Source organism: Mesoplodon bidens (assembly GCF_964165515.1).
Source record: "Mesoplodon bidens genome assembly, chromosome: 4".
NCBI lineage: Eukaryota > Metazoa > Chordata > Mammalia > Artiodactyla > Ziphiidae > Mesoplodon > Mesoplodon bidens.
The window spans coordinates 37,007,235-37,032,873 of record NC_138160.1 but is presented as its reverse complement, the minus strand read 5'-3'; the positions used below and the strand labels follow the sequence as shown (position 1 = coordinate 37,032,873).

The 25,639-nt window shown below is 43.6% G+C and overlaps 1 protein-coding gene across 1 annotated transcript; it reads left to right on the top strand.

Moving 5' to 3' along the window:
* Positions 1–3,525: 3,525 nt before the first annotated feature.
* CCL28 (C-C motif chemokine ligand 28) lies at positions 3,526–25,229 on the top strand. Its single transcript, XM_081233220.1, has 3 exons — positions 3,526–3,590; positions 18,598–18,724; positions 24,689–25,229. Exons 1-3 carry the CDS (start codon positions 3,527–3,529, stop codon positions 24,879–24,881), a joined length of 384 nt encoding a protein of 127 aa, XP_081089346.1. The 5' UTR covers position 3,526; the 3' UTR covers positions 24,882–25,229.
* The last annotated feature ends 410 nt before the right edge of the window (positions 25,230–25,639 follow it).

The following is a 25,639-nucleotide window of genomic DNA, read 5'->3' as shown; positions in this document are numbered from 1 at the left end:
AGTATGCACAGAAATAAGACTGGAGGAATATGCACCAAAAGTTAAGAAACTTTATTTCTGGATATTTAAACATTTTCCTTTATATTTTTTTACATATTCCAATTTTTTACAGTGGACCCAATATAATTTTATAATCAGAAGACAACAACATACTATATTCAAAAATGGTAACTCAGAGCCTACCATAAAGTATTTGAAGCTCAGTTTTGAAACAGAGACCCCTGTTTGGCTCTTCACATCACAGAAGTTAAAAGGTGATTATTCTCATCACCAAAAGATTAATGGAGGAGCCCATTAAATTGTAAATTCTTCTAGGACATTTAAAAGTTGACATGGGGACTTCTCTGGCAGTCCAGTGGTTAGAACTCCACGCTTCTACTGCAGGGGACAGGGGTTCGATCCCTGGTCAGGGAACTAAGATCCTGCACGCCATGTGACGTGGCCAAAAAATAAAAATAAAAAACAAAACAAAAATAAAAGTTGACATGATTTTCAAAATATCAATCTATATACTTATTTCAAGACAAATCTTCAAGGGAAATTAATTTTATTTTGTGAAAGCTACTGTTTAGAAATTTTCATCCCCCTAACCCAAACTGGCCATTTTACCTAGGGCCTGGATGGCATCAAGTATTTTTATGACAGTCGGAGGTTCACACTTTACTTCTCTTTAAAGTGAAAACGATTTGGTTTTTCCGGGTAAAGTAAAATATATGTATGTGCGTGTGTGTGTGTGTGTGTGTGTGAGTGTATATATAATTTTTTTTTTTAAGTTTGCAGCCTGGTATTCTTTGCCAAGGACAATGGAAAACACAAAACCATACAGTTTTAGACTGTACTCAAACTGTTTCATTCTATTGCTCTACCCTCCAACTATCCTTCCCCTAGGTCCTAAAGGCATACGTTTCCCAGGCTCCTCCTCATTTGGTTTTGTAGAAGCCCTGAGCCCAAATAACAATATTTAAATAATCAAAGTTGTTCTGATACCACTCGGTTTTTTGTTTTTGTTTTTGCAGTACGCGGGCCTCTCACCGTTGTGGCCTCTCCCGCTGCAGAGCACAGGCTCCGGATGCGCAGGCTCAGCGGCCATGGCTCACGGACCCAGCCACTCCGCGGCATGTGGGAACTTCCCGGACCAGGGCACGAACCCGTGTCCCCTGCATCGGCAGGCGGACTCTCAACCACTGCGCCACCAGGGAAGCCCTGATACCACTCTTGAAGCTCCTTCACAGTTAATTCTGGTCCACATCTGCCTAGTGAACACCCTGTCACACACAGACATACACACCCCATAATTACAGCTTGCACCATGTTCTCTCCAGACAAAGTCCCATCCCAATTTTGCCCTCACCCCAGTCAAACTGATCTGCTGGTAGATGTCAGGTTTGCTTTTTAACACCAGGCTGACTTAATGCCTTGCCCCAAGGCTGCCATTCTAAACGTGGTAATTTCACAAGTGCAAGCTTTAATGCTTTTGGTTCCACAAGCCACTCCAACTGTCTTCAGGTTACCACTACCCAAGCCACCATCTCAGCAGTGACCCCCAGGAAGGAGAGGGAAAGTACTAATAACCTGTGACACTCAAGGAGGGGCCCCTGTGCTCTCCAAGTCTGGATTCTGTCCCTAGGCCTTTTCCCTGGAAGGCCCATGGTGACATTTCCTAGCAGAGGAGACAGGAACACAGTGAAGGGGAAGCTTTCCTGTTAAACAGAGAAACAAGTAAGAGTTCTCGAAAAAGTACACAGGGTCTGTCTAATCCCAGGTTCATCAAAACCGAGCCCAGCCTTCCTGTTTGATTAAAATCACTCCTATTACCCAATAGTCATCCTTCATTTCATCTGAACAGAGGATTTTTTCTACTGCACAGAAGCCACCCTCAAGAAGGCCTCTTAGGGCAGGAACTTCAGGCACAGCGGCAGGCTGGTGACTGAATGTTTATGTACCTGTGTTGTTTCTGTAAATCAAAAGAATTTCTTAACTGTGGCTGTTTCAGAACATAACTTTTGTGCAGCTTCCCTGACTCACCTTCAGAGCACTTGGTCCTCTGCTAGGTCTGGAGGCTGTGCAGTTGTGGTGGGCGCATATAGCTTCATGGGCCTTGACAGTCACCTCTGCAGGCTCTCTATGCTCTATTTCCGAGACCTTCGGCAAGAGTCTTAAGACCTTTGCTTAGTGGCAGAGTCTGGAACGGCTGCTCTGCATGACTAGGTCTTCCCATTCTTGGCCTAGCCCTGTGCCCACAAAGCTCCCGTTTCCTATTTTATTATAACTCCAGTTCTTGATAGTGAAACTAGAGCTTGGTTAAGTACCACAACTTGACAGCTGGGGGACAGTTCTGACCTCGAGCTCTTGACCTTATAAAGTAGCGCTGCCCAATGCAAGTATAGTGTAAGCTACATAAGTAATTTAGAATTTTCTGAGTAGTCACATTAAAAAAAGTTAAAAAGCAGGTGAATAATTTTAATAATATAGCTTATGAAACTCAATATATCCAAATATTATCATTTCAGCATATAATCAATACAAAAATTATTAACGAGATATTTTATATTTCTTTGTACCAAGTCTTTGAAATTCGGTGTGTATTTTACACTTTTAGCACATGTGAATTTGGACTAGCACATTTCAAATGCTAAAGGACCACGTATGGACAAGAAGCTCCTGCATGAGGCAGTGCAGTTAGAGGAAGCATGGCAGGACTTTGGAGGTCATCCAGCCTGACTTCTTATTTAAAGTTAAGAACATTTGCTAAGGTTATGTAACCAGTTAGTAGAAAAGGCAGGATTAGAACCCAACTACCCTCAGCCTACCCTATAGTTTTATTCACAAAGCTGATTAGTGACAAAGCTGGACTAGAGTCCACACCTCCTCATGCCTGCTCACACCTGCTCTGGGGCTCTTTCTTACCAGGCACAGCCCCTCTACCTGTCTTATTACCTTTCTCCTAAATCAACTAACAACCTCACTGGAAACACTTTGGCTGCAGACCAAGACCAGAATGGGGTTGAATTTTCCCATCTTTCCACCAGATAATGTTTTTTATGACTTGCCACCTTTGTCCCTAGAAACTCAGTTTCAGTAAGCTACTAAACAACTGATTCCTTTCTGCGATGGTTCTCAACAGAGGTGTCCATCAGAATCACCTACGGAGCTTTTTAAAACTTCAAATAACTGGCCCTCTACTCCAGAATTCGGATTTCTAACTGTGTAGGAATTCATGGAGGTAGCTAGTTTTAATGGTCCCTAAATTCTGATGCACACCTCCAAATTCACAGCAATCTCACCAGAGGTCAGATCATCACAGACATCACCTGATCCCTCGGGTGGCTGAACACAGGTCTGGTCTTAAGAAAGAGCCTGGTTTCAAAGAAACATGAGAAAGAGGTACCCTAGCACCTACCAGGGTGGAGCTTTCTGGCTTGCTTTCCTCCACGCTCTTTCTCTGCACCCAAGGGCACTTTTGGCCTCATTTCCTGATCTTAACAGGCTCACCTGCAGTGCTGCCGAGCTGCTGGGGCAGGCAGGAATGCAGCAGACAGGACTCGCTCTCGTGGCCTTGGCTGCCTGGGTGGCTCTTCAGCCTTCGGAAGGTGAGTGGCCGCCGGCTGGCTATCGAAGCCTCCAGGGGAAGGAGGGGGGCTGCCTTCCAAGATGGAGCTGGAAGGAGTGAGGTATTCCTGCAATTAGGGGTCGGATTTCCAATTATCTACCTGAGAGTGGCATAGGTTTAAATTCCTCATCTCCAAGAGGCAATTTCAGGAAGGAACCTTATTTGCACTTAAAAATCAGTAATTTGTCACCAGTGCAACTTTGAGCAGTGCTTTCTTTTCTGATGATAGTATCTTAAGAGAATTCCTGGGTAGAGGGTGGAGGAAAGCCCCTGTTATTCAACCTTCTTCCCCCTTACCCTGACCTGCTGAACTGTCTGAATACAAGTGTGCATATTCCTGGAAGAAAGATAGACTTGACCTCTGGTTTATGTTTTGGTAAGCGGCAAGCTTTCTGATCAAAGTCAGCCCTGTGGTTACTGAAAACCAAAACTTCAGTCTGATCTTTAAAAAGGGACACAGGATAAAGGAGATGATTGAACCACACAAATTATATCAAAGAGGACTTCTATTGTGATTTGTTAGCATATATATGGAGATTATAACTGTGTCGGGACTGGAGGCAATCGTTTCTACTGTATTTAGGAAACCCTCAATATAGGTATTTAATACTTGACTGATTTGACTCTTTTCCACTGTCTTCTTTTCTGAAATTTTACCCTGAATAGTCTCTAAGTTCAGAAGAGGTGAAATGTAAGTTTTGTTTGGTCTGCTTTTTGAAAAATTAAGCCAACATTTTTATTATTCTTTTTAATTTAAAAAAAGTTTATTTATTTATTTTGGCCGCACCGGGCGGCCTGTGGGATCTTAGTTCCCTGACCAGGGATGAGCGGGTGCCCCCTGCAGTGGAAGCGCGGAGTCTTAACCCCTGGACCACCAGGGAAGTCCCGAGCCAACGTTTTTAAACCGACAGATTTCAAATACACATACTCATATATACACACATACGAATTAGATTTTAGAGCTTCTCTTGAAAAATCAGATCTGCCAACAATGGTTCCACATTCCCCGGCAAGAACTAGCTAGAGCAGACCAGCCTCTGTCCTACTCTGGAGTTGGCTATCACTCTATTAACTGCCTGGTTCCTGGAGGCATTTGCTTAGGGACGCCCAATAGAGTGCCCCAAGCTACTGAGCTTTATTACTGAGCAGTTCTTCATCTCTAGTCGCTTATCTTAGCAAAACAAAAAGGTTTTCACTTTATATGTTTCTGTTAGTTTTTCAGAAAATTTCACCATTGAAATTTTAGGACTCACCCCCATTGTTAAACAAAAGTCTACCAGCTAAGGCTTTATTCCTAGTCTTGGCAATGCAAATTTTTTTTCTCACATAAAGCTTTGAAATAAAAGTGTATACAACTCCCCCTTCGGCTTCCGGGCCTGTTTCTAGCTTCCCCCCAGCCGCAGGAGCAGCAGCAGCCCTCCTCCAGGAGAGGAGGGAGGGAGGGGCCGGCGGAGGGGGCAGGGTAAATGAGGGAAGCCCTGCCAGACCCAAGGCCAAGGTCTGCATGGGACTGAGCTCTGGCAGAGAGGGTGGGACCACAAAACACAGAGGTGTTTGAAAAGGAACAGTTGGTGATGATAAGAAAGAGCTGAGGAGACCCAACGGTAACTTTCTGGGTTAGTCTTGGGGCTTTTTCCTAAGGCAGTTTGGGTCACAGGAAAATCACATTGTCTGAGAAGCTCCAGCTTTCTGCAATTTAAAAATAAGTGATGTCGGGGTTTAAATACATGAGAGTAGGCCTGAGAACAGTTGTGGAACTGAGGGGCAAGCCCACTGCTTTCCGTGCCAAACGTCCATTCAAGTGTCTGTGTGTCTCAGGTTGCCCTGTGGGAGGTTGTAATGAATTCAGGCTGGGAGGAAGGTCAGGCTGGGAGGGAGAGAGGGAGGCGGGGAGGGAGGGAGGAAAGTGAATGCTGAGCAGCGCAGGGAAGGAGGTATACGTGGCCCTGGCAAGTGTCTCAGGCTGAGGGAGGGGATAGGGAAGTGGCCCGTGCCAGTGTGGGACTTTGGGAAATACATTTTGTTTTTTGAGGCATTAAATGTTCCATCATCTTAATGGTGCCTGAAGTGTCCATCTTGATGTGATGGCTCAGTAACTGGCATCCCCAAAATATTCTGCATAAATCAGGGAGCAGTTGACTTACCCATAATTAGAAGCCCTGGATTCTCCTCAAAGATAGGGCATAGGGCTTCCCTGGTGGCGCAGTGGTTGAGAGTCCGCCTGCCGATGCAGGGGACATGGGTTCGTGCCCCGGTCCGGGAAGATCCCACATGCCGCGGAGCGGCTGGGCCCGTGAGCCATGGCCTCTGAGCCTGCGCGTCCGGAGCCTGTGCTCCACAACGGGAGAGGCCACAACAGTGAGAGGCCCGCGTACCGCAAAAAAAAAAAAAAAAAAAAAAAAGAATGGGCATACTCCACACCTGCTGACATGGCTGCCGGCTCCCAGAACTCAATTCCGACTCCATAAAAATGTCTATCATCCAGTGGCCAAGAGCCAGATTATTTAAAGCCACAATCTAGGGCTTTGTGGGCCTTTATTGTGCGTTAAAGACTAAGGGTCCACTTTGTCCAGCAGACACAAGTTGGGGGATTTTGCTTAAGTCCCAAATTGGCTTTCTTCCAATTTCCTGTGACAACCTACTTTCTCAGTGTAGGATGGCTCCTGATTAGAGATACTTGCTAGGGACTTGCTGCTTGCATCCTAAAGGAAAACTTTATCTTTTGTTTGTTTTAATCATAGAAGACTCACTAAGGAGGGTTGGAAGAATATACATTTGTGCTTGAAAGTTGTTCTGAACAGTTGGGACTGTTTCACCAGGAGTGGTTCCTGAGAAGCCAGACAGGACGTGCCCAGTAAATCTGCCCTTCAGTTTCTCTCCAAGTGTGCCCTTTAGTTAAAACAATAGGTCCTGATTTCCCTGAGTTCAATAACTTTATTGGATTTAGCATCTAGATTTGGTTAAAAAAAATCCAATCATCATCTTTATAATGTAGTTCAGGTTTGTTTGTTTTTTTTTTTAATGTCCTTTTCTATATCTAGAGAAGCAGACTGGCTTCTTATAATAGCAGTCTTCTCAAATTTCAGTCACATATGGGCCCCTTTAAAGAAAAACATTCTCTTTATTCTCAATGATGACTTTTAAATTATTTTACTACATCACTTGATGTATAAACATATAACTAGGTATAAACCCCATATATATGTGTACATATATGTATCTTCTGCAATTGTAAAACCAAAATAAATTTAAAATTTAAATAAAAACACAACTACAAAGCCAAGAAGATTTAAATGTAACAATATTAATTTAACGTAATAGTTAATGTTTGGCCAAAACGAAAATCGCTATTCCAAACATGAATATAGCACTGATACTCGAGGTGCAGGTTTTGAGTTTCATGTGCATAAACTACCCTGTTCAGAATAAGAAGTGTTTTTTTCCCCACCATCTTTTTCTGTTTGAACCCTGATGGTATAATTTGCCCCTCCCTTAGCATGAACCCATTTTGAAATTCCACTCTGTTCTCTTCTTATTGGCCTGGGACAATTAAGATAGTATCTGACTTGGTAACAACACTAGCATAAACTTAAAGCAAAATTCAAATGTCCTGCAAGCGCTCCTTTAAGATGGTCTTCCAGAAGGTCCGGAACATGTCTATTTAAAGATTATCATTGAGATGAAATATTAAATTTAGGCATTGTCTGGAGAGCTCACGGACCCTGAGAACACATCCCCAGAGGTCTATGAAACCCAGTTTAAGAAATGCTGGCATACTGGGAAGAGTGTGAGCTTTGGACTCCAAAATGCCAGGTCAGAATTCTAACTACATGAATTTGGGGAATTGCTTAACCATGCACAGCCACACAGATTTTAAAAAACATTAAATAGGACCATGAAAACGTTCCTGTACCCAATTCCAACATGTGTGTAGGTTTCCCCAGACCAACAAACAACACTGAACTCCTCTCAATTCTGACACTATGTACCCAGAGATAGAATCAGATTCCACAGGCAAAGGGGTCAGCCCCACAAGGCTGCCCTGCACTTCAGGTGCCAATCGCAAGCCCACATTGTTACCTGTGCTCCTGACCAACTGGCTACAAATGGGTGGTTCCAATGATCTCCCTCCTTGGGTTTGATTAATTTGTTAGAGGGCTCACAGAACTTAGGAAAACCTGGTTACTCACCAGATTACTGATTTATTACAAAGGATATCAAAGGATACAAATCAACAGCTGGATGAAGAGATACATAGGGTGAGGTCCCGAACAAAGGAGCTTCTGTCCTTGTGGAGCTTTGGGCCCAGCATGGCGGCACATGGAAGCATTTTGGTTCCCCAACATAGCTCTCCAAACCCCCTCCTTTTTTTTGCTTTTATGGAGGCTTTATGACCTAGGCATGATTGATTAACTCACTGGCCATTGGTGATTTTTATTTATTTATTCTTGGCCATGCTGTGCAGCTTGTGGTATCTTAGTTCTCCGACCTGGGATCGAACCCAAGCCCTCAGCAGTGAAAGCGAGGAGTCCTAACCACTGGACTGCCAGGGAATTCCCAGCCATTGGTGATTGATTCAACCCCCAGCCCCTCTCTCCTCCCTGTAAATCGGGGTGGAACAACCCTAACCAGCCCACGTCCTTAGGTGCTTTGCAAAAGTTACCTTCATTAACATGAACCCAGTTGTGGTGGAAAGGGCTTATTATCAATAATGACCAGACACTCATTTTACCTTTATGGTTTGAAGCGTTTTTGGGAACTGAGGACAAGAAAACCAAATATTTTAACAAAAGGTGCTCCCATTGCTCTTATTACAAGGCAATTCCAAGCGTTTTGGGAGTTGTGAGTCAGGAACTCACGTCTATTTGAAGATCAAATATTTCTGAGAAATATATTTTGGTCATGTGAATGACCTATATTTTGGTTGTCTGAATGTCCAAATATAAATATTTCTTATAAATCACAGAACACAATCTACATACTGCTTTATATTCTTTTTCCACTTAATCATAGGTAACAGCATATCTGTACAACACACACAGTCATTCTTAAAAGTTTGCATCATTCATCTTAACAGACAACAAACTTCTTGGAACATTAAAGTTTCATTCATTCATTATCTATCAAGAGTCCTATCAAGAGACAGAAACCAGACAATAATTTGAACAGCAAAAGTTTAATACAACAAATTATCAACTATAACAAGAGATAGGCTAGAAAGAGGACACTAAAGCATACAGGAATAGCAGATTTTCCCAGGACAAAATAGAGTACTCAAGGAAGAGATCCTGCACCCCTTCCCTGCCCAGCTGAGACCAAGACCTTGTTGGAGAGGGCACAGCCATGCTCACTGAATGGCAAAAAAAATCACCAGGTCTGCCCTCCAGTTTGCAGGGCAAAGTTCTTCACAGGGAGGTGTCTCACTGGAGGGAGAGGGGGCCAAGGATGGGGCAGTCTGGCTCTGTAGTTGTGCAGCTGACAATATGTTTATTCTGTGGATGCCTTTGAAATGGATGCCTTGGCAATCAAAAGCTTAATGTCAGGCACTTACATTACATCAAAAAAGGTGACTTTCAGGCACTTACACTACAGGGGCCCATCTTAATTTCACAGAATAGGCAATTAAGGGTGAATCTGAAGCTAAGGGGCAATACATTGACAATGGACACATTCCACAAACACTCAGACACCTGGATACCTACTATGGAGCTGGCACTGTGCTGTATATTGACCTCCAGATGATGTCTTTGTTTCCATTTATTGTTTACTATTTGTCACTTCTGTTCTAAGCACTTAAATGTATAAACTCATACAATCCTCACAACCCTATGAGGTAGGTGTATTACCATCTCCATATTGCAGATAAAGAAACTGAGACAGGGCTTCCCTGGTGGCGCAGTGGTTGAGAGTCCGCCTGCCGATGCAGGGGACATGGGTTCGTGCCCCGGTCTGGGAAGATCCCACATGCCGCAGAGCAGCTGGGCCCGTGATCCATGGCCGCTGAGCCTGCGCGTCCGGAGCCTGTGCTCCGCAACGGGAGAGGCCACAACAGTGAGAGGCCCGCGTACAGAAAAAAAAAAAAAAGAAAAGAAACTGAGACACAGAGTATTAAGTAACTCACCCAACATCAGCTAGTAAGTGGCAGAGCCCGGGCTTGAACCTGGTAGTCTGTCTCCACACACCCAATGACTGCGCAGTAATGCCTGTCAGCATGTCTCTGTGGCAAAAAATTATCTAACCCCCTTCAAGACTACCCCCTGAGCACTCCAGTGTCCATGATGTACGAAGTACTGGTGACCAAATCTGTTCAGATTAACTAAAGAAAAACCCTCATTCACTCTCCATTACACAAACATTATCTCAGGGCTCCAAGAAGTCTCTGGGAGAACTTTATTTGGGCACAGCAGTTTCATGCATCATATCTTCGTGACTCCTTCTTGCCTATATGGTGACAGCGGTGGACACTGCTGTCTGTAGGCATCCACAGTGTGACGTGGCTCCATTAAGGTGTGAAGTTCACTGGAAGGGGAAATGTGTCCCCAACCATATTTGGAACATTTCTTTAACTACTATCATTCTTTTTTTAATTAAAAAAAATTTTTTGTACCTATTGCCATTCTTAAGTTACACTTATAGACTTGAGATACTGACAGCAGTCAAGTGAATCTTTCTTATCATTTTTATCTTTATCCTGGGAATATTTCTCTAACGATGGACGTACCTTTGCTCTGTTTCCTTTCTGCTGTGTTCCATACAGTATTCTTTGTACTGGTGCTTTTCAAACTGCATTTCTAATAAGCCCCCAGGGGACAACCATACTGCAGCTCTGGGAACCGTACTTAGCCATCCATCTAAGGAAGAGATGAAACTGGGTCACCTCTGTACATTAACAGAATCCTTTCCTTAAAACCCAGAATCTAACCTTTATATCCAAATTTGATGTGCAGTGTTTTAGTGCTCGTCTTAAAAGGTCTTGAGCAGGGAAATCTTTAAAGCCTTCTAGTTAGTGACTAAAACTGGATCACAGACATAAAATCAAATCAGGGACAGACATTCCCATTAACCATCCAACTCCGACACTTAATACTGGAAACTGATGACAACCCAAAACCAACAGAATCAACGGCAATAACACTACAATAAGACAAGATAATGCTTTTAATGATACTAATAACATCATCTTTAAAATATTAAATATTTAATTATATAAAATTATATAATATTTAACTATATAAAATTAAATATAATGGACAAATGATTCATCATACTGAACTGACCCCTAATTACTTGAGGGTGGGGGAATGGTATGTTTCTGAAAAGCACTGTGTAATTTTAGGACACTTGGGACATAAGACCTTGATCCAAAAAATGATAATCTTATTTTTTTAAAAAGGATAAATATTTAAAAGCCTTAAAACAAGATAAAATGAAACATGATATAAGACTACAACAGAGTTTAGGTCAACTCAAGAGACGTTCAGCACTCATGCCAGGCACTGTGCTATGTGGTGTGGGTATAAAGATGTGCTGAGGGAGTTCACAGTCAAAAGACAGTCGTAGGGCTTCCCTGGTGGCGCAGTGGTTGAGAGTCTGCCTGCCGATGCAGGGGACAGGGGTTCGTGCCCCAGTCCGGGAAGATCCCACATGCCGCGGAGCGGCTGGGCCCGTGAGCCATGGCCGCTGAGCATGCAGCGGCCTGTGAGTCCGGAGCCTGTGCTCCGCAACGGGAGAGGCCACAACAGTGAGAGGCCCGCGTACCGCAAAAAAAAAAAAAAAAAAAAAAGACAGTCGTATCAACGCTTAATCTTATATATGGTAAAGACAGAAAAGCACAGGGCATTGTGAGACCTCAGATCCATGTGGGGAAAGAGCAAGACTGGGAAAACGGAGGCAACTGGGAGGGTCAGTTGGCCAGGAGCAAACTGATGAGGTTTGGAACTTGGGCAGTGGTAACAGGGACGAAAAGGGGGAGACAAATCTGAGAAATGTCCAGGGAGTAAAATTTACAGGTGTTTGTGACTGGCTGTGGAGTGCAGGAGGATGGAATGACACATGGGTTTCTGGCTTGGGTAACTGTAAACGATGGTTAAATGAGATGAGAAAATGAAAAGGAGTAAGTTTAAAGTGGCAGGAGATAACGTCCTCAGTTGGATACAGAGGAATGACTGTATTAGGGGAATGAGGAATTTAGTGTCTTGAAAATCAGGGATATGGAAAATTTCTAGGAAGGAAAGGGTAAAAGTGTCACATGCAGCAAGGAGGTCTTCTAAGATATTAGGAAATTGCTAGGGTAGGAACTCTGAGTTCAGGTACAGTGACTCACTAATTTTTGTATACTTAGTGCCTGGAACAATGACTGACACAAGGCAGGCGCTCAATACACACTGCTGAATTGTACTGATGTGGCAATTACCTTCATTAGTAAAATAATACTTAAACGATTCAAACTCAAAAAGATTTGTATGAGATATTGCTGCTCTTCTCCCAGGGAAGTTTTTTCTTGACCTAACCAAACCTAAGTTTTCATTAAAAAAACTTTTGAAGGAAATGTATTAAACTTATCAATCCAACCGAAGAGGAAACAAGCGAAGAAAAAAGATGACTGAAAATACAAAATAAGATGGATAAACAAATTTAACCAAAAGTTTAGTGTCATGCTATTAATATCAGAAAAACAGAATTTACGCAAAAGTCTGTAATAGCACTAGAGGAATCTTAGGGAAGGATAAATACAATCAATTCACCAAGAAGGTTCACCCAAGGCTGAGAAAAGGGTGGGGAAGTGATGTGACCGAGGTGAGTCGTGCAAGCGCAAGGTCGAATTTTGTTTTTATTTAAAAGTGCAGTATTTCATTCATCATATATGTCTTTGTATTAATGCTTATTTTTTAAAATGCTGAATTAAAATGTGACTTGTCTTCGTTACTGAGTTTTTTTGGCGCCCCTTTAAATTTGGCAACCGAGGCTAGTGCTTCTACTCCAATCCCGGCTGCATACCGGAAGGGTACTTGTACGCGTTTGAAAATATAACCCCAAGCGATGCATTGTAAAAGCAGACAGACTGGCAAGGAAAAAAAAAAATCTGACATAATCTCAACAACAGTGTAAGATTCCTTACTTATGTGCATCAGAAACGGATAGATCAAGCACCCAAAACACTAACGGAGGTAGGAAAGACGTGCCCAGCGCAACTGACTTTGCCCCACAGCTCCAGGAAGGACAGCCCGCGGTAGGCCAGGCTGGCCCTGCGCGCCCCGGCCAGGCTCTCCCGCGCCGCCAGAGGGCGTCCTCAGGAGCCGCCGGGCAGAGGCGGGACTCGCGCTACCGCTCGGGGAGGTCTGGGCGGCGGGCGCAGGTGCCTGCGGTTCCAGGGTCGCGGCGGGGGAGGCTCGCGCTGGCGGACGTCCGTGGGCGCGTGAGCAGCCCGGCCACGACGCCGGTCGCGTGATGTTACCCTCCCGGAGGCGCACTCCTCATACTTGCCCGCTTCTCCGCTCCCGCGCCCTCCCTGCGCCGCCCGCACCAAACACCCGCTGAGCGAAAAGCAGGCCCACCTTGCCTGTGGCGCCAAGCAGGTGGCACAGGCGCAGAGACCGGAAAAGCGGCGGGACGTGGCCCAGACAAGCGACGACAAGCACCACCCGCTGCCCGCGGCGGTCGCCCCGCACTCCTCCTCCGCCTCCCCTTCTTTGGGCCGGGGCTTCGGCTTCAGCACCTAGTCTCCCGATCCACGGCCGCCTTGCCTACAGATAGGTGTAGCGCGACAGCCGTAAAGCGCCGCAGCGTCGTGCTGGTGTCTTTTTCCCATCTTCATTTTAGTTTCCTCTGATTTTCCTTTTCTAGGGTCGCGAGATGAACCCTTTATTTTATCGTGTTTGTGTTTTAAATAAATGCACTTAGGCTCAATTTAGCTGTATCCTACCTGTTATAATAAATAGCACCTCTGCTGGTTTCCAGAATAAATATTTCGTGATTTCACTTTTAACCAACGAGTCCAATGCATTTTTTAGTTTCTAAGCAAATGATTTTTGTAAATTTATAAATATATTTTCTTTATTATTTAGACCCAGATTTTTAAACGGTTACTTTGCACAGGAACTGCCTCTTCAAACACTATATACTAAAAAAGAACTCAACTATAGATACGGTAAGATAGTGCTGTGATGTAGGGAAGGAAAAAAAAAATGTTTCCTTCTACCCTTCTAGGTTCTGTACTAGGACCCCTGTAACAAAAGACAGATTAACAAGAGAAAAGCATACAAATTTATTTAATGGGTGCTTTTGAGGCAGGAGATAGATGGGCCCCAAACTAGGCATTTACAACTGGCCTCCCGTTTACATTTCTTGGGGCAGGAAAAAAGTGGGCTTCAGGCGGGACCCTTACAGCTAGCCTCCTGTTTGCATTTCCTGAGACAGAAGTTAGATGGGCTCCAGGTTAGACATTTAAAATCAGCCTCCTGTTTACTTTCCAAAATGGAAGCTATAACAGGGACAGGGTAAATAGCCAAGCTTTGTCTCTTGTGGATGCCTTAAGATAACAGTTATGGCAAGAACAAAGAGGGGCAAAACCTTGTTTGAGTAAAGGATCAAGGGATCTCCTCCCCCCCCCCCTCCTTGGGGCAAGGGAGACACTAAACATACACAGAAAGTCTCCTTGGGGGTCAAAAGTCAGGGAACAACGCCAGGCCATGATGAGTCTTGCTTCCCCCCTCCCCGAATCCTTTGTGTTGAGATCCCTCTTAGCTGAGAAGTGCGTGCGCACCTACGGGGAGGGTCCTGAGACAAATTAGCCTAGGGGGACAAAGCAAGATGATTGGCCAGAAGAGAGACAAGGACCCAGAAAACTGCCCCCTCATAAAGGATTTCAACTTCCCAAAGGTGCGACTCTCTCTCGGAGTTTGCCTGTGCGTCTTTGCGCATGTACTCTGCTTTTGCAAAAAACTTTTTACTTTTCTCTTTACCTTCTGCCTCCTCGCCTGAATTCTTTCCTGACAAGGCAGGCAAGAACTGGGGGTTTAGGCCTTAGCCGCTGGCCTCTGTGGTCTAGCAGTTAGGACTCCCGGTCAGGGAACTAAGATCTTGCTTCCAGCTACTGCTCACTGCTGCTTGCTACAAGCTGCCGCTTACTGCTGCGTGCGTCCGAAATCACCTTCACGAGGAAATGAAGACCCAAAGAAGCAGTTTGAGTTACTGAAATGGAGCAGGACCCTATCGTCCTTCCCCCCACCCCCCATGTCCTCAACCTGCCTTTTATCTGTGGAAAAAATTGAGCCAAAGAATAAGTTTCATCAGAGAAGTGAGAAAATGCAGAAACAGGAAAACCAAAGGAGACCAAATTATAATAGTTTAGTCATTAAGCAAAGTCAAGGACTTCTAGTTTCTCCTTAAGGTCTATAGATGATATTCTGAGCCATATCCTGTGAGCTGTACATAAGCTGCCACAGTTCCAAGAATTGGCCTCGAAAGAAATGGGAACAAACCAATCCCGGAACTGAAGATTAACTGTACCTAAAACAATCGATATGACGCTGGTCAGACCACCGATGACTGTCAGAGCTTCTGCACCACGTAGCCCCCTCCCTCTGTCTATACAAGCTCTTGCCCCCCATTGTCGGGGGGGGGGGAGTCGGACTTTGGACAGGAGTCTGCCCTCCATACCCTGCCCTCACCCCGGTTGCCGGCATCCAAAATAAAGCAAACTTTCCACCAACCTGGCCTCTTTATTGGCTTTTGAGCGGTGAGCAGCTGGACCTGGGTTCGGTAACATTACGACTTATACATTAAGTTGGACAAAGAGTGGTAATTGTGAAAACGTGAGAAGACAAAGGAACTTGGGCTAAAGCAGTTAACCATGGAAAAGTGACTAGGAACATAAGGCTTAGTTTAACAAGGTTCGTTTGTGGTTCGTTTGTGCAGATTTTCCTTGTCTTCAGCTTCCTGTGGGGTGGAGATACCATCTCACTTCACCCAGAAGGTGGGGTGGTACCACCCTCTGCTGCTAAACATTTCTTTCTTCCCCAGATGTTGGGAGAGTACCTTTTACGTGGAAGTTTTCTCTCTTGCTTTTAGGAAGGTCATTTCTGCATCTGTTGGTTTTTTAAGTGGCTTTAACTTAAAATAATCAACATGCCAGAGAGGCTTATTTTGGGGTGGCGTGTTCTGAACTCTTTCAGTGACAAAACATTAGAAATTGTAGATGAAATGTACAATTTCTTAGAAAGCTAAGATATCAAAATTGACTGGAGAAGTTACAGAAAATCTAAATAAACATGTAACTACTAAGGAAGTTAAGTCAGAATTGAACATCTTTTCTTCAGACAGACAGCAGGCCTAAATGGTTTTAGAGGTTTTACCGAACATTGGAGGGACAGATAATCCTTGTCTTACACAAACTTTTTCAAATAATAGAAAAACAGAGAAAGCTACCCAATGCATTGTTGAGATTAATATAATGTTAACACTCAGAACATTCAAGGATGATATCAGGGGATAAAAGTATGGACTAATCTTTTTTATGAACATAGATGCAAAAATATAAAAATGCAAAAATAAAAATATGTTTTTATATTTGTCATCGAAATCAGAGGAAGTTCCTGGTGGTTCTTTAAAAATGGAAATATTGATAGGAAGCTGCTCTAGAAAACCTCTAGGGGGCAATGTTATCTAAAAGAATCTTACCTTTGCCCTAGTCCAAACCACCCTGTTAAGATTCTTCATTGCTTAACTCCTTGTGCACGCTTCAGAGGATTCCATCTTTCTTGGCCTTTTACATTTCCAGCTGCCTCACTAGGGCACCAGTCACATCTGTGAACATATGATAAATACTGGCTTGCCTTTCGATAGTTAATCTGTCTTAGGTTAAGTGATCTCCAGGTGAGCCCAGCCTACCTTTATGTCTGAGAAATATAATTCAGTTTATTAAGTACATATAGGTCCTGAGTGCTTTTCTGCCTTAAAACTGTGCTTTGAATTGATGTCAGCACTCCGAAAACTCAAATTCTTAAGCACATAGGTTTGCCTATGATTCTTAATTCCCACAATGCTTCTGAAAGTGCATTTCATATTTTATAGTTGCCTGGGTTACAACTAATAACAGAAGTATGTGTAGTAGTAACTCTTCATCTTTCTACCCCCAGGGCCCAGCATAGTGATTCACTGTAAAAGAGCTCGTAGACGTAGATATAGATAGCATTTCATTTATAAAAATTCACATAGTAATTCTTATATAGTAAGATGGGTGAATGAATGAATGGTTACATGAATAAACCCAAAACCTTGTTTGGGATAGTAAAACAGTTTGACTTGAAGAATGGGAAGCACAGTGTAGCTAAAGAAAGAAACAATTAGTTTAAGGAAATCAATGCATTAATAAATGTGAGGACAGCCAGTGTCCTTCTCCCATCGTACTTTTTAAAAAATTGAAATAAGGAATTCCCTGGTGGTCCAGTGGTTAGGACTTGGCGCTTTGCTGCTGTGGGCCTGGGTTCAAAGCTCAGCATGCCTCCACCCCCCCAAAAAAAGCATATAATTCGGGGAGTTCCCTAGTGGCCTAGTGGTTAGGATTCTGGGCTTTCACTGTCATGGCCCGGGTTCAATCCCTGGTCAGGGAATTGAGATCCTGCAAGCTGCGGGGTGTGGCTAAAAAAACCAAAAACAAACAAAAAAAGGGGTACAGTTCAGTGATTTTTAGTATATTCACAGAATTGTACAACCATTACCACTGTCTAATTTCAGCCTGTTTCATCAACCCAGAAAGAGACTCTTCACCTATTAGCAGTCATGTCCCATCCCCTCCTACTCCCACCCCTGGCACCCAGTAATCTGCTTTCTGTCTTTATGGATTTGCCTATTCTGAACATTTCATATAAAGGGATCATACAATATGTGGCTTTTTGAATCTGGCTTCTTTCACTTATAATCTCTCCTTGTCCCAAGAGCAGGGACCTCTATGGCTTAGAGCTGACACCACTGAGGGGTTTTACTCGTTTCTTTTAACCTCTAATTCAGGGGCTAACTTCTGTCTGTTATTATGAGACTGCCACCTGCAGCCACTGTTGACTATAATTTCTAATTTTTTAAAAAAAAATGTATTACCCACTTGGAAGAATGGGGAGCATAGAATACTGTGTGCATGTGGCATGTAGGAATTTGCAGATACACATTTTAGTAGGAAATTAGGTTTCCTTGCATATTTGTGTTGCCCTTTTCTCCTTATATCTGGGTAACATAAGCTCCTTCTAACCTGGCTTCCTGCCCCGGTCACTCCTCCCTTATCTTATCCCCACTTGCTCATCACTGCAAGACAAATTTTCCTAAAACCCTTCTCCTTTCTCAAATCTTTAATGGACTCCATTTCAAAAAAGATAAACCTCCTTAGACTGACCTTCAATGGGGTGTGACTTCAGTCTATGCTTTGAACATACCTCCCATTACTCAGCTTCCCAGCCACTCAGCTCAGACCAAGTGGTCTATTTTTCTCTATTCTCTAAATGTGCCCTGGGCTTTCCTATCTCAGAACTCTTGACCATGCACTTCCTTTGGCTTGGACAAGTTTTCTCCATTTTTCTCCACCCATCCAAATCCTTAAAGATTCAGTTAAGAACTTCCCTGGTGGGTCCATTTCAAACCTGCTCCGGGGACCCATGTGGTTGCTCCCTTCTGAGCTCAAGGGACACTTTGTCAACCTCACTTCTTTAAGCCAGCACGGTTGCAAGCCCAGTAACATCATCTGAAGCTGTTTCTCAACTCTTGCCTTGTTGTGTGTCTTTGCTTGTGCTTAGTTTTATCTCCCCGCCCCCAATACAGTGTAAGTTCTGGAGGGTAGAGACGTGTCCTGCCCTGGAGTCTGCATGTACAAAGCCCCCAGTAAGTGTTTGCCTCTTGCTTCAGTGGGTTAGCATTCTGTTTCTCTAGAGTCTTCAAGATAAGAGCCCGGGCAGTACTCGGTAAACTGTAAGAGCTCACATTTCTTTCTTCTCCTCTTTCAGCCATACTTCCCATTGCCTCCAGCTGCTGCACGGAGGTTTCACATCATATTTCCAGAAGGCTTCTGGAAAGAGTGACCACATGTAGCATTCAGAGAGCTGACGGGGACTGTGACTTGGCTGCTGTCATGTGAGTGTTCTTGGGCAGGGAGGTCTAGACCTGCAGCGTGGTCGTTTCTCGTCTAGCGAACAATAGGTTGGGGAGACTTTGCCTGATACACGGCATACAAATAATTATTTGAACAAGGGAGGGGAGGGTGGCGTGAATGCGCACTCTCTCTGTGCCAGGATGTCCAGAGGCACATGCTAACCCTCCGTTCCCTGCACTGCACCGCTGTGCTGAGAGGGAAATGCCTTTAGTCACCAAACAGTGTGCACGACTTTCCTCAGCCAAACAAGGGACATTCTGAGTGAAAACAAAAGCAAAAACAAAAATAAAAACAGAAGGTGACTCTATTCAATTTCATGGCTTTAACTATAATTTTTCCCTGCAAGTAATGGGCTGCTATCATTTTTCCTCTCTGAATTCATCAGAAGTGTATGTAAGATTCAAACAGAAGCGTGGAGGTGTCCGTACCTGTCACAAGTGCTGCATGCAGTCAAGTTCAAATGCCCTTCTTTGCTTTTGGTTCTGGGCTATTGGTTCTTGGTGAATCTCTCACCCCTCGTACCTCCACCCGTGGCTCAGCTATTCAGAACTCTGGACTTATATATGTACTCAACATCTCCACAGAGACCTTAGAATCGAAATGCATTGGTACTTAGGAAATCTGGGTTCTGACAATAATGCTGTGAGGAAGGCATAAATCATATCCATGTCACACAGGAGCACGCTGTCACTGAGCAGATGACATAGCTCACCTGGTGACAGATAGCTAGTGAACAGCAGAAATGAGATGAGAACCCAGGTCTCTTCATTCAGAAGACTATATTCCAAGGCCTCTCAAAACACCGGTGGGACTACCCATAAAATGTTCTCCGAAACTCCAAAGCATTTGGCACCTTTAAATCATAACAAGGGCACATTAGGCATCTCCCAGGAGTGCTGGTTTTAATACCACTTGTGGCTCCAGGTGACACAAAGAAGCCCAATGCCGATGCCTGAGTTCCTGAGTCACTGGGGAACCTCTTTATTTTATTTATTTATTTATTATTTTTTATTTTTTTGGCGGTTCGCCGGGCTGTCACTGTTGTGGCCTCTCCCGCTGAGCAGCACAGGCTCCGGACGCGCAGGCTCAGCGGCCATGGCTCACGGGCCCAGCCGCTCCGCGGCATGTGGGATCCTCCCGGACCGGGGCATGAACCCATGTCCCCTGCATCGGCAGGCGGACTCTCAACCACTGCACGACCAGGGAAGCCCGAACCTCTTTATTAATTGAATGAATTCAACAAATATATATTGATTAGCGATTATGTACCAAGTACCCTTCTATGTGCAAAGATACAGCAGTAACAAAACAGACTCTGCCCTCCTGCAGTCCCCAGGAGACTCTATCCAACGGGGTCCTGCAGACCATTCTCTGAGGTTTAAGATACATTTTCCCCCCTTTCCAAGGAACCCATCCGTTACTCATCCTTGAGAAACACTTCTCCAAGAAAAGATTCTCAGAAGTTCAGAGGAAGAGTTTGTAAGCTGTCCATGGATAGACTTTTTTCCGGTCAGGGGGCTATGAATTCCCTGAAATTTGTGGGTCTGAATGTGTGAGCATTTTCTTAGGGAGAAGGTCCATAGAATTTACAAGCTCCTCAAAAGGATCTCATATCCAACAAAGTTTAAATATCACACTTGGGGTTCGATGTACAGAGGAAGACAATTCCTGACCCAAACTTTTAATAAGCATGGGTGTCTGTGGGGGAGAAGCGAGAGGACCGGAAATCCTCTCAGTGTCTCCGCAGATCACACCCCCTCACTGAAGCTGTCAGCTCAGGAGGGTGGGTCGGCGGGAACCAGTGACTCCCATAGCAATCCGGGGAATACTATCTGACGAGCTCCCTTCTGAGGGGTTGCTTCACGTTCCCAACAGGCTTGAAAAGCTCCCATAGTATATGCCTGGCCAAGATCCTATCAGTTTTTATTTAATCTGAATAAATAGTGCTGGTAATAGTTGCAGAGTGAAAATTCATAGGCAGGTCACGGATAGGCAATGCTCTGGAAACACCTGGGTATTTGTGTCAGCCCTACCTAGCTGAAGTAAATCTGCCTGAGGCTGCTCTCAGAAATGGTAGATTCTCAGCTTTCAATTCCCTCCACCTCACTGGCATATGTCACCTCAGACTAAAAAAGCCTTCAGAACTTGTAAGGGCTCCCGTGGGACTCCCAGAAAGCCACAGAGAAAGAACCAGAGGAGGTGTCTGTGCGTATATGAGTTAGAGATAGATACCTGGGGACTCTCAGGGGACGCTATTCTCAGAATTTTCAGAGAAGTTTCTTTGGGTTAAGCAGGTGTGAGATAGAGATCTAAAAGGTATAGGTACAGGGACTTCCCTGGTGGTCCAGTGGGTAAGACTCCATGCTCCCAATGCAGGGGCCCTGGGTTTGATCCCTGGTCGGGGAACTAGATTCCCCACGCCGGAGCTAAGAAGCCTGCATGCCGCACTAAAAAGTCCGCATGTCGCAACTAAGGATCCCACATGCCTCAACTAAGACCCAGTGCAGCCAAAATAAATAAATGAATAAAATAATAAATAAATATTAAAAAATAAAAGGTATAGGTACAGAAATATTGCAAATCCTCACTTCGATAAGGGAAAATATGATCAAAAACATGATTCTTCATTTTAAAAAGGACTCAATCCGCCTGCCGATGCAGGGGACATGGGTTCGTGCCCCGGTCCGGGAGGATCCCACATGCCGCGGAGCAGCTGGGCCCCTGAGCCATGGCCACTGAGCCTGCGCGTCCGGAGCCTGTGCTCCGCAACAGGAGAGGCCACAACAGTGAGAGGCCCGCGTACCGGAAAAAAATAAAATAAATAAAATAAATAAATAAAAAGGACTCAATTTTAATTAAAGGGAAACTCTGAAGCCAATCACTTGGATCTAAAAATACTTCATCCAAGTACAAGTTTTTAAATTGGCCCCTCTGTGCTGATAAGACAGCTGAAAAATACAGAGTAGTTATGACCTGGTCTCAAATAAGATGAAATTGGACTATGTAGTATTTTGTAATCATAAATTACAGGTCATCTCTGTTGTGTTTTCTGATTCGACATAAATAAATAAATGTTCTCTTGTTTTCAAATTGTTTTACTACAGCCCATGTTTTTACTTATCCAAAATGTAGTCCCTTAACCTTGACTGTGTATAAAGACGTTAAGGTTTGAGACAAGTGTTTTAGATGTAGAAAATATTGCAAGCGTTGAAAATACAATTCCCCAAAAGCATGTATCAATATTATTAATCACAATTAACTAATATAAATGAACTTACATTGAACTCACTAGATTGATTTCCTTGTCCTTTCTGCCTAGGAATAGGTCCTTTGTTTCACACCCTTTAAACAATCACTGGAATATTTGATGTCTGAGACAGCAGTTTGTTTAAAATTTCTCTCCAGTGACTTCATTAAAGAGCTTCTAGCTCTTTCTAAACATAAACACAAGGCAAAGTTGTATATCTTGAGAAGAGCACTGCGTTTTTTTGTTTCTGTTTTTGTTTTCATCTTTTGGCCCTGCCGTGCAGCATGTGGGGTCTTATTTCCCAGACCAGGGATTGAACCCTTGACCCCTGCAGTGGAAGCGCAGAGTCTTAACCACTGGACCACCAGGGAAGTCCCTGAGTTTTCTTGAATCATATAGACAGTATCCGTTGGGAAGAAAATTTAGAGTTATTGAATAAAGAGATTTGGGGATCTTTAGTACCTTTTCAAAAGTGGTGTTGAAGGGCTGTTGTGCCTAGAGGAATAGGTAAAGAAATAAAGTTTAGGGATCAATTATAGGTATAGTCTATGGCAGGGCCACCCCTTTAAATCCACTGGACTGTCGCTAGCTACTCTCTTATGGGTAAAAAAAAAAAAAATCAAGGGATCAGCCTAATGGTTTCTTAGAGTCAAACCTCTTCACCTAGAAATTCACAACCAGGTGGGTCAGTGCCATCAGAATATCAGGGAGTTGGGGGGAGGGGAGGGAGTGTGAAATAGGCTACCTCCTTGCCCGACATTACCTCATCTCTTTTTATCCTGATGGAGACACATGGGATACAAGTGGAAGTTTAAGCAGTCTTTAAATTTTAGGGTTTTAAAACATCAGAGCATCTTGGATTTTGGAGCTGTGTTCTGGCAGCTTATTTTTCCCTTTGTATTGCACTGAGAGGTTGAGGCCCCAATGGGTAAGCCTTTGAAAAGCGTCCCACATGGCAGGTGTTGCCTGTTTTCCTGTGGCTTTCTTCCTCCCTGGATCCTCTGTCTGTATTCCCCCATCCAGGTCTCTCCTGCAGCCCCAGAGCAAGTGCCCCTCCCTGAGGCTCCCCCAGGAATAGTGGCCTTGAGTCCTAGTTCTCTGCTGTGTAACCAATGGGCTTATCTGGGTGTCGGTGGAGTCTTTCTCCACTGGATGTCCACTCAGGTTCTTGCTGACATCACAGGGAGAGGAGAGAATTTAGTCCTTTGGAAAGGGTAGGAGCTTCAGCTCTTTCTTGTTTGTTGTTTTTTCCTCCACATTAATGCTATAGCCACGTTTTCTCCTATAATAGCTTAAGGCAAATCAACTGGCCATAGTGAGAAGTAGCTTCTCTTTTGAAGCCCTCTCAATCTACTACACTTAGAGAATGTGTTGCCCTCCTATTAAGATGCCTCACTTCTTTCAAATTAACAATCCCGGACTTCCCTGGTGGCGCAGTGGTTGAGAGTCCGCCCGCCGACGCAGGGGACATGGGTTCGTGCCCCGGTCCGTGAAGATCCCACATGCTGTGGAGCGGCTGGACCCGTGAGCCATGGCCACTGAGCCTGCACGTCTGGAGCCTGTGCTCCGCAATGGGAGAGGCCCGCGTACCAAAAAAAAAAAAAAAAAAAAAAATTAACAATCCCACATGCTGGCTTTATTATGCTCAAGTACATTCAAGCCTTTCCCAACTTTTCCTCCCATTTTAGGAGTCCCCACATTAGCTGATGATTCCTCTTGGGTCATCTGGAGAGATGGCAGCCTGCTCTCTATCACGGTTTTTTCCCCCAAAGAAAAGGGTAGGGGGTTTCAATTGATGCAGATACAGAAATATTGTATATGTAGAGCCAACAGGATCTGCAACATTTAATAAAAAGCTGGATGGCATCTGATGGGGTATTAAAAGTCACAATATCTTTTGTAACAAGAAATCCTTCTAGTTACCAGAAATTGTGAATGGTGCTCTAGGAGCCCCCCACCCCAATGTCAACATTTCATACAGAAAAATGAAAACGAAAACAAATTCTGAGACATGGTATAGATCTATATTATATTAAAATGTTAATAAATGTCTGGAACATTTTAGTTGATTGTTTTGTTGAAACAAAACCAGATTGTCCTTATTTTGAACAATTTTCACTTCATATCCACAACTAATTACTGGATTCCTGCTCTGAACAAGGCCTTTTCAAGACACTTCCAAACTATTCCTCCTTCGAGGCTCCACAGAAAAAGGAGAGAGTCTGAGACAAGTACTCAGATAAAAGGTGGAGTAAACTAAGTGTCAGAAGAGAGGTAACAAGCACCACGGAGGTTCAAAGGAAAAAGGAGGACATTTAGCTGAGAGGATCTAGAAAAACCTTAAGGAGGAGGATGTGTTTAAGATGGGCAGTGAGGAAGGAATTGGTTTTGTTGGGTGCTTGGGGTCAGTAAAGAGAATTGTTTTCACGTGGTTTCTCTCCTTCCTTCCCCCTCCCCCTCCCCCTCCCCTCCCCTCCCCCTCCAATTCCTTCTCCTTCTCCTTTTAGTATTTTCTGCAGGTGTCTGAGGAACCACAGGCAGCACCATAGTAAAGATTCATCCTTGTGGTCCTCAGCTTTAGGATTCAGTCTATGTCCAAAGATACACTGTCCCAAAGTGGGAACTGCCTATAAGTTCACTAAGTTTTTACAGACTTGTACTTTCTATCAGTGATTTTTTTTTCTTCCCTTCTTGGCAGCCTTCACATCAAGCGCAGAAGAATCTGTGTCAGCCCGCACAATCACGTTATTAAGCAATGGATGAAAGAACAAGCAGCCACGAAAGATGCTAAAGGCAACATTTGCCATAAGAAGAAACACCACGGCAGGAGGAAGAGTAAAGGGGCACATCAGGGGAGGCATCAAACACATGGCCATAAAACTCCTTATTAGAGAGAGTACAGATGAAGCTACACAGATGAGTCCTGAGTGAACTTGGCCATGGCTGGCTATAAATATATCATATGAATGTTCCAACAGGGAACAGGGCAAAGCAAAATATTTTTTTAAAGGAACAATTATACAGATGCAAATGTAGCCAATAATATACTCAACTAAAAAATGAAATGAGGAGAGAATACTTATCTTCACGTAATATTTTAAGCGCAGCATACAAATCGAATTTCTCCAACTTTTTTATTATGATGTTTTCCAAACCTACAGAGAAGTGGAAAGAATGGTATGCCTTTACCTAGATTAATCCTTGGTAGTATTCTGCCACATTTGTTTTGTTCTCTTGCTTCTCTCCTTGTACATGTATATATAAAACATTATATACATAAAGATATAATTTTTTTTCCTGAACCATTAACCATTTGAAAATAAGTTACAAACATCATGACACTTCATTCCTAAACTGTTTTTAGTGTTACAACTTGGCAGCCTTCAAGAATAAAGACATTCTCTATATAATCACATAATCAGCTTTATACCTAGCAACAATTTCATCATATTTATGATACAATATATATGCTCATATTCCACATTTAAATTTCCCCAACGATCTCCAGAGCATAGATTTTTTTTCAACCAATTAATCAAGGTTCACATATTGCAATTGTTATATTTCTTTTTTTGGGGAATTTTGGAATTTTATTTATTTTTTTATACAGCACGTTCTTATTAGCTATTCATTTTATACATATTAGTGT